The following is a 15049-nucleotide window of genomic DNA, read 5'->3' on the forward strand; positions in this document are numbered from 1 at the left end:
ATTGCACCATAATTAAAAGCCATAGGTCACATCATTAACACATCAGTCACACTACTACAAAAATCACTACTAGCTAGCAGATTTGATTGATTAATTTTAATCACACAGTAATATATTAGTTAAACTTTCTTCCTTTATAGCTATAAATGAAGCATTTACATCCTAATTCATAATTAGCCTTTCAAAGGGTTATTATTTTTGGTTTTATTCTGCTAAAAGCCCTCAGATAGTCAAAAGAATTCAAAGAAATTTCAGAAATTAATAGAGGAACATCTGGTTGATTAATGCGCTTTGCAACTGAAGTCCAAAATGGTGCTTAGCAAACACCGTAGCTAAGCTTAAATGGAAAGAATAAAACCAAGGGTGCAGTTGGGCTGAAATGAAGCATGATACATTCAACTTATTTCACTGGAAGGCATCTGTGGATGTGCTTAATTTGTTTTAATTCCCATACTATCTTCTACTGAAAGATATGTTGAAATCATCCAAGTGAAAGTGACTGAGGTGCAAAAGGCCAGGGCCAGTTCCAGCTTCCCAAGGGAAGGGAGAGGCTTCCTCATCTATCAGCCAAAGCTGAAAGAATAAAACCAAGGAAGGAAGCCATTGCCACCAGTGTATCCAGCATTTATTTATTTATTTGGGATACTTGTATGCCGCTCCATTCGCATAAGGCTCGGGGTGGCTTCCAACAAATAAATAACAATACAAAAATATAAAAATTGGGCACATCCAGGCAATAAATAAAACCAATAAATAAATTAACAATTAATTAAAATAACGTTTAAATAAAAAGGTCTTGGCCTGGCGCCGAGAAACAAATAACGACGGCACCAGGCGGACCTCTCCGCATCAGGGCTGAATTTAGCAACTTCCCCAAGCAGAATGGGCCATACTCTTATTCCGGATTTGTTGGAACCCACAAATCCCAGTACTTCACTGCATCTAGATTATGCTTCAGTTTGCTTGCCTTCATCCCCTTTTACCCTTTCCTCTTGCCATTACTCTGCCCTCTCATGCATTATATAGTCCTGGGGGCCAGGCTTAAGTACCTGGGCTGTATGGGGCACACAGACTGAACTTTGGGAAGCAGTCAATGGCCAATCAGCTTTTCTGATGACATTCCCGAAGCTGATAAGAGAAGGCAAATGATATGAAGGCCACAATCCTATGCATATTTGGGCGCAAAAAAGCCCTGCAGCTCCGAGCATTCCCCTGAATTGTGGCCTGAATGAATTAGTTGTGAAGAATCAGGTTCATAATGGCTCCAGCAGTCCAGCCACTGATGTCCTTCCTTGCTTCTGCCTGTCCATTCCAGAGAAACACTTCTGTTCTAAAATTATCTTTTTAATATGCACAACACATAATTCTACTGGACATGCTTCCCAACAGGAACAGAACTCAGTGGGAAGACTGACCTGCCCGTCCCTTTTGCCACATGGATTGGTTTCATTGCAACCAGTGTTTCAGCCAGGAGGGATCTGAGTTTTGTGTCACCAGCTGTGGGCACATATTTTGCAAAAAATGTGCTGGCTCAGGTAAGAGTGACAACTTGGTGGCTTTTTGCATCCGGTGCTATCACTGTAATAATATTTCTGCCTATTTCTTCTCTTGCTTCCTTATGGCTCTTACTGTAGCCTTGTCTGCTTTTGCAGTATGTCTGCACAGCCAGTAAAATCTTGGGTGCTGGAGTAGGAGTAGAAACACTATTTACATTGAACAAAAATATGGGTTGTATTTTATTATGAATTCTGTATTAACTGAATTGGTAGTTTCTTAAGCACCGAACTGAAAGCTTATTGGTTTATTTTATTTTTATTGGATTATAATTTTATACTATTGTTTTTGAAATTATTGTATTTGTTTTTGTGTGATGTTGGTAAGTTGCTTTGGGCTTCCCTAAGGGAGAAAAGTATGATACAAGTAAATTGAATTAATATGGTGTTTGTACTGTGACTGCAAAATCAGTGATTTCCGCCTCTTACGGATCTATAGTCTTCTTGACTTGCATGTTTGTATACAACTCTTGCTAATATTTGAAATATTTGAGTCCTTCTCTACATCTTTTATTTATTTATTTATAAAATTTGTATGCCATCCAATTACTAACATCTCTGAACGGCTAACAGCATAAATAAATTGACGACCCACTTGAGCTGCAATTAATAAAATACAATAATAAAATTCAATATTAAAACTTATTAAAATATTGATTAAATAAAAAAGTCTTAACCAGGCGCCAAAAAACATATAATGACGGCTCCCAGCGGACCTCTCTGGGGAGCGCATTCCATAGTCGGGGCGCCACCGCAGAGAAGGTCCTCCTCCGGGTACTCTGTATCCTTACATCTTTCACAGAGGTTTCTCGGAGAAGGGCTTCTGTTGCCGATCTCAGGGGGAGGGAAGGCAAATAGGGAAAAAGGCGTTCCTTTAGGTATCCTGGTCCCAAGCCGTTTAGGGCTTTATAGGTAATAACCAGCACCTTGAACTGAGCTCGGACTTTGATGGGAAGCCAATGGAGCTGATAGAGGACTGAGGTTATATGAGAGTAATGCCCAGTCCCCAACAGCATCCTGGCTGCTCTGTTTTGTACCATCTGAAGTATCCGGACTGTCTTCAAGGGCAGCCCCACGTAGAGCGCGTTACTGAAATCCAACCGGGAAGTAACCAATGCATCCTTCACTTTCGCTAGGCAATCCTCCTCCAGGTAGGGACGCAGCTGATAGATTAGCCGAAGCTGAAGGAAAGCGCTCCTTGCCACCGCTGTCACTTGAGCTTCCAAGGTCAGCTCCGGGTCGAGGAGCACTCGCAAGCTGCAGACCCTGTCCTTTAGAGGGAGTGCAACCCCGTCCAGGGCAGGGCGCAAGTCACCCACCCAGGAGCCCGAATCACCCACCAACAGGACCTCCGTCTTGTCTGGATTGAGCTTCAGTTTATTGGCCCTCATCCAGCCCATTACCTCGGCCACGCACCGGTTCAGGATAGCCACTGCCTCACCTGGATTAGTTGGAAAAGAGAGATAGAGCTGGGTGTCATCAGCATCTTAACAGAACAATTGCAGAAGCATTACAGAAACCCTATAACACCAAAAAACAAAAACATTTGGAATCTTATAGTGCAATCCTCTTCATGTTTAAGCAGGAAAAAGCCCTGTAAGTTTCAGTATTGGCTTGACCAGCCAGTGCCTGGAGTTGTGGGACTTCTTCCTGCCTAAACACCCACTGGATTGCAACTTTAATGAACCAAAAGCCAAAAAGGTTTAAAAAAAACCTCAGCATGTTTATATTTTCAGTAAATATGAGTTGCACTGAAAGGTGCAACTAGGCAATCCTAATAAGTAGAACAATTTTTATGCTCTTTTAAAAGACAGTCTAAGGATTCTGAAGATGGCATTGTAATTATTTGTGTTTTTGGAACATTCTTTTGTAATATTCGTTAAGTTGTACTAATATCTTTTGCATTTTAATCCTGGCAGATAAATGTCCATCTTGTGGAACAAGCAGCAAATACTTGCTTCTCAATGATAGTGTAAGTTGTAGCTTCTGGGTTAACAGGAACCACAGTCTTTCTTTCTGGGCTTTTGGAAACATAGAACTCTTTGTATTGCATCAGTTTGGGCATATGTTTGTACCTTCTCATTATGTAAAATAGAAAAAGAAAGCCAAACAGCAGAATCATGAAGAAGGGTTTTCTTCTATACATGGCATTAGTGAGATTCTTCATTCCTATTCTGTTGTTCAGTCCGAGAGTTTCTTTGTTTTAAAAAGCGATAGCCTGATCCTGAAAACAGTGGCTGAAATATCACAATGTGGTGAGAGTTAGTGGGGATTAGAAACCCCCAACAAAATATTGCAATGTATTCTCCCGTTGTGATCGGAATCCTCCTATCCAGGGTGCCAGCAATGCAACCATGCTCTCCTCCAGGATGCCTTTCCATTGCCCCTCCAGTCTTCTGTTTTTCTTTTCCAATTTAAGAGCAATATTTCATGGCCATTGAGCACACTTGGGTTTTTAGACACCTTGGTTTTTAAAAATAGGGTTTTGAACTTTTGCAATCCTTGGGGTCCCCGCAAAGTACTAATGTATTACTCTTTTTCAATCAGTAATCATATTTGGGTCACAATCGTGTCTGCACATATACTACTTATATGTTACAATTTTAAAATCACCCCCGCCCGATCAAGGAGAAGTTAAAGTTGGACACAAGAGGTTAACTAGTATCTGCATTGCATAGCAGACCTATCATTTAAGAGTTTCAATAAAAGCAGTAATCATTCCTAGACCAATTTTAATTTTGCAAAGCAATTTTCAGTCCTTACTCATTTGCACAACAAGTGGATAATTATTCCTATATTAATGATTCAGGCAGGGACAAAATGGCTAACACTCAATAAGTTTAATGACTAAAGTATTGTTGTAGTCGTTAGGTCTCTTTTTAAGTGCAAGGCCATTTGAAACCCAGTATACCTCAAATTTGTTAGCATCTATAGAATATTTTAAGGGGAGCTGTGACTCATCCCTTATAATTTCACTTTCTGTTTGCTTTTTTTGACTCACAGATGCCACCAGAAGAAAAAAAGTTTTTCAAAAACTCTCTTGAGACTGCACTCAGCTATATTGCCCATATTTCTCAGGTAAGAATGACAAATCTGAGTGTCTTGGAATTTCTCCTGGATTTTAACATGTGTGACAATGACAGGCAGCAAATGAAAGACAGTAAGATTTCCTTGCTAAGGGCAGGTGAGAAGCAAAAACAGACAGCAAAAGAAAACAGAATCCTGACTGCAGCTTTTTGGTGACTATCATGAAGAGACGAAAAGAAGTATTGCACTGGCTACTACAAAGACATAGAAGAGAACAAAGGAGCAAAAGTAAGCTATCTCTTCCAGAAGATAGAAGAAATCAAAAGGAAATTCATACCACGATTGGGAAAGCTGAAAGATGAAGAGCTAAAATAAGAAAGCCAAAAAATATGTGGAAGAATGATGCAGAAGAATTGGAAGATGACAGAATCTTTCAAAGAGGGATCCTATAAGTAAGAAACTGCTATTTTAATAAGTGAAGTGAAGGCTGCTCTGAAATCACCCAGAATTAATAGAGCACCTGAAGGAGATAAGGTACCAATAGAACTATTCCAAGCTGCAGGGACTGAATCGGACTAGAGCAATGGCCCACAGACTAGAAACGCTCAATATACGTTCCAGTCCCCGGGAAAGGAGGTGCAAAAGAGCATGGGAGCCATGGGACCACTGCACTAATTTCCCGTGCAAGCAAAGTGGTGCTCAAGCTGTTGCAACAAAGAATTTAGCCCTATGTGGGGGGACAATAAATGCCTGACCATCGGCCTGAATTCTGAAAAATCCCAAATGCAAACCAAAGAATTTCAGAAGAAGATCATTCTGTGCTTTATAGACAAAGCCTTTGACTATGTGGATTAAGGAAGCTAAAGGAAATGGGTGTGCCTCAGCACTTAGAGGTTAGAGGTTTTCAGTTTTCTCCAGGGGTGGATTTCCTTAAGATGTAGCATGCGTAAATGAGTTTTATATTATGAGGGTTGCTAGCTGTCTTAAGAACAGAAAAAGAGTTATGTTGGATCAGGCCAAGGGTCCATCTAGTCAAGAACTCTGTTTGCACTGTGGCAAAGCAGCTACATCTCACAAGCAGGATGTGAGTGCAATAGCACTCTCCTGCCCGGGTTTCCCATCAACTGGTGCACAAGGCAGTCCGCCTCTTCTCTTCCTATTGCACTAGAAGCATATGACAGCTGCTCCTGGGTTACTTGTCATTACTTTTCTGAATTGCATTTAACTAACTGGTTTGAGAAGACAGGCCTGCCGTTGCCTGAAGGTAAATAGTAATTGCCTTTTATATTAGGAAACAGGCATGGTTGCACCAGAAGTTTTTTCTATTTGTTTGCTTTAGAAGTTTGCTTGTCAAACTTCTTAAGTTCTTTCTTAAATTCCCACAGTTAAATTGAACTGATTACACTTTTAAAAAGAGACAGATGAATATGTAATTGAATGAACATTACATTTGGTGTTTTAAAGAGTTTAAAAAGGTAGGCTACCAACCTGAAGCATGTTGGAGGGACAAGAATGACAATTGGGTCAGCATCCAAATCACTGCTAAGTATGTTTGTCGTTGCAAATATGTGGGCAACTAAGCTTATCCTTCAGGAGAAAAATCTGCTATATGTCTGCTTTAATGTTCTGTTTGTATGATTGAACAGAATTGTTGTATTTCCAAAAGCGCTCACATGAGATTCCTCATCCCCCGAGCAAACCCTGGCATTTACATCTGATGAGAACTAATGTCCCCAGGTTCCCATTCTCCAAATTCTCATACTTCATTGGCTCTCTCCCTAGGTGTGGACTTTCCAGAAAGGCCAGATGGAACTGCTGGTCTCTTCTTACAAACACAGGGCTTCAGAGACTGAAGAAGCCCTGCAGCAAGCTCATCAGAAACTGACTACCCAGGAAAAGTGAGGCACGTAGGTTGCATTGACATGGATTATGGCAAACGGAGTTAGCAATGTCTGCAGGGATGGCGGAGCATGAGAGGCTCTGTTTTTCTATTTGCTGCTGTTCTGAACAGTCAAGTTGCCTCCAACGTATGGTGACCCTGTGAGTGAAAGGTCTCCAAAAGGTCTTATCCACGGCATCATTGCTTAGCTCTTCTAAATTCAAGGCTGTGAGTTCCTTTATGGAGTCAGTGGAACTCTAATTTGGTCTTTTCCTTGCCTCCCTTCAACTTTCCCAGCATGATTGCCTTCTCCACTGAGTCTTGCCTTCTCATGATGTGCCCAAAGTATGGCAGCCTCAGTTCTGTCATTTTTTGCTTCTCGAGAAAGCTTTGGCTTGATGGTGTTGCATACATGAGTACTTTTGCCTTTCTCCCCATTCCCTGAAAGTCAAGTCAAGTATGTTAAACCATTGGGAAAATTCCCCGAGTCTTTTTCTGTTCTGAAATAAATTAGTTTTTTTTCCTCTTTGGTGGGCATGGGTTCTTGATAAGGAGTGGAACAGACCATTAGGATCATGTTAACATTGAACATTAATTAAATGGAGGGAAGGATGTGTACATGCATTTCTGCTCATTCCTAATTGTAATGTCCTCAGTTAAAACAAATAAACATTTAGGATGCAAGCTGTATGACCAAACCATGCATCCCACTGCTGTGCTCTGTCACTACTGAAGTGTTCTGCTATGTAAGTTAAAGGGACCAACACTGAGAACAAAGGGATACTTGGGAGGATGCTTAATTATTTTCTAAATTACCCATCTTGCTTCTCTCCTACCCACTAAATGCCCAGGGAGTTGGAGGTGCTACGGAAGGAAAACAGGGAATTGAAGAAGAATCTTAGTCTTTTGAAGGTAGGATGGAACAATGTGCTGGGAAGCGGTGGCTTTTGCTTTCTGGATGCAATAGTTTTTGTGTAGAGGATAAAACTGAATCAGTTTCTCTATATGAGTGTATGTAGATCTTGTGAACTATCCACTTTCTCTCTACAGGATTCTCTGAGCCATCTCCAGGGTAGTAGGTCAGTGTTTCCCTTTTTGGCCTTTGTGGACAAATAGCAGGAACTAAAATAACTGATGTGTGGGCAGTGGAGATTGTACATACCAGAATGAGCTTTCTGGGCTTGAGACCAAACTCAGCATCTGAAGCAAAGTAATGTGTTTTTGACCTTGACTGAACAAACATCTTTTTTATTTGTTGCAGAAACAACACACCAAGGCCAGTTGCTGTCACCCCTCCATTACAAGCAGGTATGAAGATGACCTTGCACTAGACATTCTGTGAGGTCCTTAGGAAGACAGGCATTTGACAGCATATTTTCTTGTGACTAAACTTGTAAATTCATGTGTTATGGCCTGTACATGCAATTTTGATTGATAAAATTAGGGAATGATGGACCCTGCATACTTTTGCTGCAAGGTTGCAAACATACTAACATGTGTTGCATTTATTAATTTAAATTATTCAAAGCCCAAGCCCTCACAAGGTGAGTTCCATCATACATATCACAGTGTTTCATGTAACTGAATCACCTAACACATCAAAAACACAATTTAAAAGATAACAGAAAATAGCAGTAAAATCAACAATAAAATACCAACAGAATAATAAAACAACAACATCTAACCAAACATATTATTGTCAAACAACAGCAGCAGCATCATATCTTTGCCAATAAAAAGCAGCCCAAAAAGTAAGTCCTTGGCAAATGTTTTAAGGCTTGCAATAATGAGGGCTGTACAAACCTCATTTGGAATAGATTTCTGTACACATGAGGCACCACTGAAAGAGCTCTCTCCCTTGTGGCCGCAAACCAGATTGGAGGCACACAAATAGGGCCTCTGGAAATGAAGTTAACGCACTGGGAGGCTGGCATGGTGTGAGGCAGAGGTAGACCTCCACATGTTTTAGACCACTGGTCATGTTGGCTGTGACTTACAGGAACTGTAGAACAAAACAGCTGGAGGAGGCCAGCTTGCTTAGCCCTTGTATGGGTGGATCTTCAAGTAACCTTATTCCAGAAACAGAAACAGTGCGAGTCAGAAGGGGTCTCCTGGGCCATCTAGTCTGACCCCCGGCTCCAGCCGGCTCTGCTCACGACATGCCCACCATGTGCATGTCCAGCCTATCCTTCAACAGCCTCCTGATGGGACCTCAACCACCTCCCTGGAAGCCCATTCCATGCCCTCGGGGTCCTGACTGTCAGGAAGTGCTTCCTGGCATCCAAATTGAACCTTGGCTCCCTGAGCTTGGCTCCGTTGGAGCGCGTCCTGCCTTCCTCTGTAGGGGAGAACAGGTCTCTCCCCACCTCCGTGTGACACCCCCTCACATACCTGTATGTCACCAACAGATCCCCTCGGAGTCTCCTCTTCTCCAGGCGGAAGAGACCCAGTTCCCTCCGTCTCGCCTCATACGGCTTCCCCTGGAAACCGGCCACCAACCTTGTGGCCCTGTGCTGCACTGACTCCAACCTGGCTATATCCTTCCTGTAATGAGGGGCCCAGAACTGAGCACAAGGCTCCAGTTGTGGGAGCACCAGAGTCGTACAGAGTGGTAGTAATATTCTAGACTGTTAATGACTTTAAAAGTGAAAGTCAGCTTTTTTAATTGGAAAGGAAATGCAGTGGCAAGCAGCGCAACTAGCATAATATTGGTATCAGATGCTCTGAATTGGTGGCCACATTCTGCATCACTTGAAGTTTCCGAATTGTCTTCAAAGGGAGAGCCACGTGGAGCACACTGCAGTAGTTTGACTTGGATGCCGTTACCGTGTAGGTAATGAAGGCAAGGTCTGTTCTCTCTAGATAAGCCTGCAGCTTGTATAGGAGTCTATGCTGGGTAAACAGACTCCTAGCCACTGCTACCACCTGTGCTTTCACAGATAGTGCTGAATCCATTGGGAACATCCAAGGTGCAAATTTGGTTCTTCATAGGGAGTGTAATCCCATCCAAGATCAATAGCAAACCTCCATCTAGATTGGCTGATTTCCTTAAACACAGTAACTTTCGTCTTGCCTGGATTAATCTTCAGCCTCATCCATCCCCAAAATACCTGTAGACACCGGATCAAGAACCCCATAGCCTCCCTGTGATAGCAGGCAGAAACAAGTAGAATTGAGCGTTTTACACAAATTGGTGACACTTCAAACCTCCAGATAATTTATCTTCAGCAGCTTCATGTTACTATTAGAGAGGATGAGGGGGCACAAAATAGAACCCATAAACCAAAGAAACCAAAGCATACAGGCCAGAGGGGAAGTTCTGCTGTACCACTTTCTGGGACCAATCTTCCAACAAATAGAATCAACTCTAACACTGAGCCTCCTGAGCCTGACTTAAGCAGGCATCCCAGAAGGATACTGTGGTTAATGATATTGAGAGCCACTGAAAGCGCCAGGAGAACAAACAGCTTTTCTTTCCTCTGCCTATTTCCTAGTGAAAATCACCGTGTCACCAAAACTATTTCTGTCCACCCCTACACCCAAAGATGGCTTGGAACAGATTCAAATAATCAGTATTCCCCCATACCACCTGGAATTGAGAAGCCAATTCACTTTCTGCTACCTTGCCTATTCTGAGCTCAGAAAACCAAATAAAAGTGCATGCCGTTTTTGACCTTGAGTATTTGATAATCTCATGGAAAGACCTGCATTGGTAGAGCACATGTTTTCCATGTAGCCCATTCCAAGTTCAGTCCTCAGCATTTCCCAGTAGAAATGGACAAGATCTCTGCCTAAAAAACTAGAATGCTGTGGCAACTCCATGTAGACAAGACTGAGCTAGATGGATCAATGCTGTGATTCAGTATAAGTCCACGTCCATGTTTATGCCTTCTTAATGCTTTTTAAGGAGTATACCTGGCAGTTGTTTTCTTTTTGGTACCAGGTGAAAACCTTTTTATTTACCAGATGTTTTGAAAATTAGATCGTTTTTATTATTGTTTTAATCTGAACTGCTATGCTGAGTATTAATGTTATTCCATCACCATGAGTTGACAAGTTTTCTGTATTTGGTTTTTGATTGGTTTTTCATAGAATCATAGAATAGTAGAGTTGGAAGGGGCTATAAAGGCCACCAGTCCAACACCTGCAGTTGCAGGGCCCCAGTTTACATCATCCCACTCAGAGGGCTGCCCAGTTTCACCTTGAATGTCTCTAGTGTGGGAGAGCCCACCACCTCTCTAGGCATCTGATTCTGCTGTCATATTGCTTTGACAGTGAGGAAGCTTTTAATATTTTGTAATTGCTTATTTTATAATTGTTTATGTTAATCCTAAACTATCCAGAGAGCCCCGTGGGCTATGGGGATGGTATAAAAATGCTGCTGCTGCTGTTATTATTTTAAAAATCAGTGGAAGTGGAGCCAAGAAGAATAGGTTAAGTCCTCTCCTTGAGAACACAGGGATAAAAATTGTTTCATATTCCACTCCCTCCACAGTAACTCATTCTCTAATACTTTGCAGTTACACCACGGTCTGGTTTTCAGCATTCCAGTGAAGTGGTTAGGTAAGCACAAAAGGATTTTAGGGTTTTTTTAAGTATGGTAAATAGTGGAATTTTGGAATTTAAGAGAACTTTAAAAAGCAAATATCTAACTTATATCATTATAGAGGAAGAAGAATGTAAGCATCTTGGTAAACCTTATTAAAAATTCAGCTGGGGTTTGTTCATTCAATGTTGGGATGACCTGGTTTAATCAACAGAGTTACCAATCTTCATGCCCTCTTTTGGTGGTTTCCACCCTGCCACACCATGATACTTCTGGTTGTGACTTGTGCTGCTTCCTCCTTTGAATTCTTTAACAACAAAGCTTACTCTAAATTCCAAGTTTTGCAACTCCTTTACCTTATCTCCCAAAACCCAAACTGAGCAACTATTGAAGTCAAATGTACATAGTGTATTAATTAATTAATCCAGTCCATTTCTATATCAGTTTTCTGCCAAGGCATCCAAATTAATATGTTTAAAGTCTGAAAAAAACAGATCTTACCAAAAATGCCAACTATTCCAAGCAAACACTAGAATAGAGTTTTCTCAGGTCGGCTTAAGGTCTCTAGGAACTGATGGCACAGACTCCCCCATGCGGCTTCTTCTCTTCTGTTTCCTTCAATTGTTCTAGGGAGGTAGGGGACGGGCTGCTCCAACCCTCAGGAACTTATGGCATAAGCTCCTTGGCCTGGGCTTCTCCTCTGAGACAGATCTCAAGTGGAGGCTTTCCTAGATAAGTTTCAATAAACGCGCATACATTTATTTCAGCCACAGCATTTGGATTCTGTTGCTATAGAATCTGCGTTCCTAACCAACAATTAACTCCCACTGAGGAGTTTTTGACCTTTTGTGCTGTCTCCTATAGCCGTTCCTCTTCCATGGATTCTATCTCCTCAAGAGTCAATCATCCAGCAAACTGGCAAGTGAGTCCCCCATACCAACAAGGGAAAGAAGGGAAGGACACATTGCTTTGTTCCTTTCAGACACATGGAAGGGGTCTTCCACTTTTCTCTCCAGCTTGCCACAGGAGCCGCCTGGATGAGTCGCGGCAGGATGACCCCAGCTGACACAAATAATGGTAAGAAACAATGGAAGCAAACAGGAAATGCCAAAAATGCTTAATGCTCTAATGAATAGAAAAATCAAAAGAGTGACACAAGGCCAGAATAAGCGGAATAAGGCCATTCCTTTTTCTTGCCCAAGGATTTAGGATACAGCTCCCCTGATACAAGACACCACTTCTGCAGCCAAGCTGGCATGCAGGGTAAACTGAGATAGGTTAATCTGTCTAATTATACTCTTCTAGTCTCTATTTATCACCTTATACTAGACAGCCAAGATGAACTCCCAAGTATTGTCCTCCTCATAACACTTTTCCATAGTCTCTCTGTCATTGTACCTTGTATAATAGTCTAAATTCTATTTTCCAGCTGCTCCTTCCCCAGCTTCCACTCAGAGTTTATTCTACAGGTGAGTCTCAGGATGAGAAACGATCTCTGGCAGAGGTTTTCTAGCTTAGCTGCCTGAGAGATTTCTTCCTGGGAATGCCATGGATTGAACCTAGGACCATCTGTATGCTAAGCTTGGGCTTGACTACTGAGGTATGACCTGCCTATTGCTTTCCTCTCCCTACATCATATTTAGGGCTTCTTCCTCCTCTTCTCACACCTCTGGCTTGGATGTTATTACCCTACAACCCACCATGGTGAGGCAAAGCCAGAGTGACAGCAGGAGTAGGCATCAGCAAGAAACACCCCATTTCAATATCTTCACTGGTGAGTAGCTGGTCTTGCAGTGTTGCCTAAAACTTCTTATTTTCCATATTTTGTATTTCTGCCATTTTTGCGCACATTATATTTCATGCCATGCAGACACCAGAGAACACTGTCCCGGCTCCTAAGGAGTATTGGTTTGAGAGACAAGGGGTAAAACAGCTCATTTTGCCCCAGAGTATTACTACAATGATGCTCAGTTCCTATTTGTTTTGGCTCACAGATCGGATGGATGGAGCCCTTATACCAGAACATCGCAGCACTGAGAGACTGTACCCCCTGCAGGTGAGAGAGTGTGTGTCTGGACTCTACAGGTGCTTTCTAGAGTGATGATGATTTAATTTCTATACCACCCAAAAGCTGAAGCTCTCTCTAAAAGCCACTTTTGTTTCCCTTTCCTTCCTAGCTGAGGTTCACCCCTCACAGTACACCATTATTTCAGAGCAGGTAAATGCATATCTTAAGCAGCACACCACCTTTGTCATCATTATTCTACAAGAGCTGGGGGAGTACAATACTTTATGGGTAGCTCTCAAAGACTACAGATATGCACACCTGGGGGAAATTTTAGATAGCAGAGTTAGTAACTGCAGTATTTATCCCTGCAACTGACTTACTCTACTCTCTTTTTCAGACCCCCTTTTGCCAGCAGAGTCCACCAGCAATAATAGGGAGGACTGAAAAACTCTGCCTTTAGTAACAGCATCATAGCACACAAAGTCACTGCAGCCCTGATTTCTGAGAGCATGGTGCTGACAATAGAAACTGTATGGAATTTTGGATCCTAACGGAGAAGTTTTTCCTATTCCCGTCCTTCTCCGTTTTATACTGTGTTACTGTAAGTTACACACACATGCAAAGTGTAATTGCTGATTAATAACCAGAAGGGCATTCTGCTGCCTAATCATACTTTTGTAAGTATCTTCACCACTAGTCTAGTTCAATTGCTGAGAATTTGTGCCGGCTTATCCTTTCTTTAATTTGTTTAGGCAAGAAGCAAAAATAAATACATTAATGTTTCAGTGAATACTTGAGTTTACTGGATAAAAACAAAAATCTCAAAGCAAAGGAAGAAAAATGGCATAGTTCCACAATGACTTTTGATTGCTAGTTTAGGAGATGACCACCTGGAAGCACCTGTGGTCAAAGACAGATCAAAAGTCAGGTAAAGTGATGAGTCTGTGCTGTTACTCCTGTTAAGTTACTCCGACCAAAGGACAGCTTAGAGCAAGAATTAAAACAAGCAAGGGCCCTATTGGTCCTTGGTAGACTGAAGTGCTGAATTTCTATCTCTAGCCATTATGTTGGTTCCCTTGCAGCATAACGGAGACTAAGCCCATCATTTGTGAGAGCTGTCCAAGTGGTAGTAGTTCCTGGCATTAGCTGCCTTAGTCCCTGGTTTTAGTCTCCTGGCACAGTGCGCTTGATTGCAAGCATGGGGGATGATGATGTGAGGAGGCAAGCTGTGGAGGACTCGGAACTGCCTTGCTCTAAGGCCATTTCTGTGGACCATGCTGGAGGCGTGGCAACTCTCTTCCAAACCATGGGTTTCTCTCCATTGTAGTTCGATGTTTTATACCAGCTGGTGATAATCCTCTCAACTGGCCTAAACGAGAAAGAACTTTATCCCATCTATTCAGAAGGAAATGGCATCCAAAGAAGAGCCTTTAGCACGTACATCGCTCCAGATCAAGCTGCGCTGTACTTCTTGCTCTGTTCCTCATTTGTACCACCCAGCCTACTCCCCTGTTTGCTTGGCAGGCAGCAGAAGCAGAGAGTAAGCAGCGGTATGCTGGGAGGAATGTGAAAGAAGGCATGGCAGCAGCAGCCTCTCTCCCGGTGCATCAGTGCTGTCGAAGAGAAGGGTGGGCTCTCGGGACTGCAACAGGCAAAACCCGCCCTTGGGTATTGTCTGCCCAGAGCTTCCTGTCAGTGGTGCTCTGCTACGGCTCGCACGGTTGCTGTGGTGATCCTGTCACAGCGCTTTCTGGGCACGGTGAGGTCTCCACTAAGAACTGCTGGTGTGACTATGGAGGCCTATGCACCCCATCACAAATGGGAGGGGAAGAGTCGGAGCAGGAGGAACTGGAGCATGGGAGGCAGCAGGCAAAACCAGCGGGGGATTTCCTCCCCTGCTCTTCCGATTTCCTCCCCTGCTCTGTAAACTGAGACTGAAGGCTACTGGATGCCTGCCGGGCCAGTATTCCTTCTCCCAGCTTTCAGCTGGCTGAACTGGTGCAAGGACACGCAATGTTCATTAGCACTCTGACTGT

The 15049-nt window shown here is 42.6% G+C and overlaps 1 protein-coding gene across 1 annotated transcript; it reads left to right on the plus strand.

Annotated features, from left to right (window-relative positions):
- Window positions 1-1421: 1421 nt before the first annotated feature.
- Window positions 1422-13771, plus strand: RNF212B (ring finger protein 212B). Its single transcript, XM_044450303.1, has 12 exons — window positions 1422-1535; window positions 3473-3525; window positions 4557-4631; window positions 6363-6480; window positions 10980-11022; window positions 11870-11927; window positions 12022-12082; window positions 12435-12474; window positions 12649-12779; window positions 12835-13061; window positions 13183-13223; window positions 13411-13771. The coding sequence occupies exons 1-12, from the start codon at window positions 1436-1438 to the stop codon at window positions 13442-13444; spliced, it is 981 nt and encodes a 326-aa protein (XP_044306238.1). The 5' UTR covers window positions 1422-1435; the 3' UTR covers window positions 13445-13771.
- Window positions 13772-15049: the final 1278 nt, after the last annotated feature.

Source organism: Varanus komodoensis, unplaced genomic scaffold, assembly GCF_004798865.1.
Source record: "Varanus komodoensis strain SLA01 unplaced genomic scaffold, ASM479886v1 scaffold64, whole genome shotgun sequence".
Lineage (NCBI taxonomy): Eukaryota > Metazoa > Chordata > Lepidosauria > Squamata > Varanidae > Varanus > Varanus komodoensis.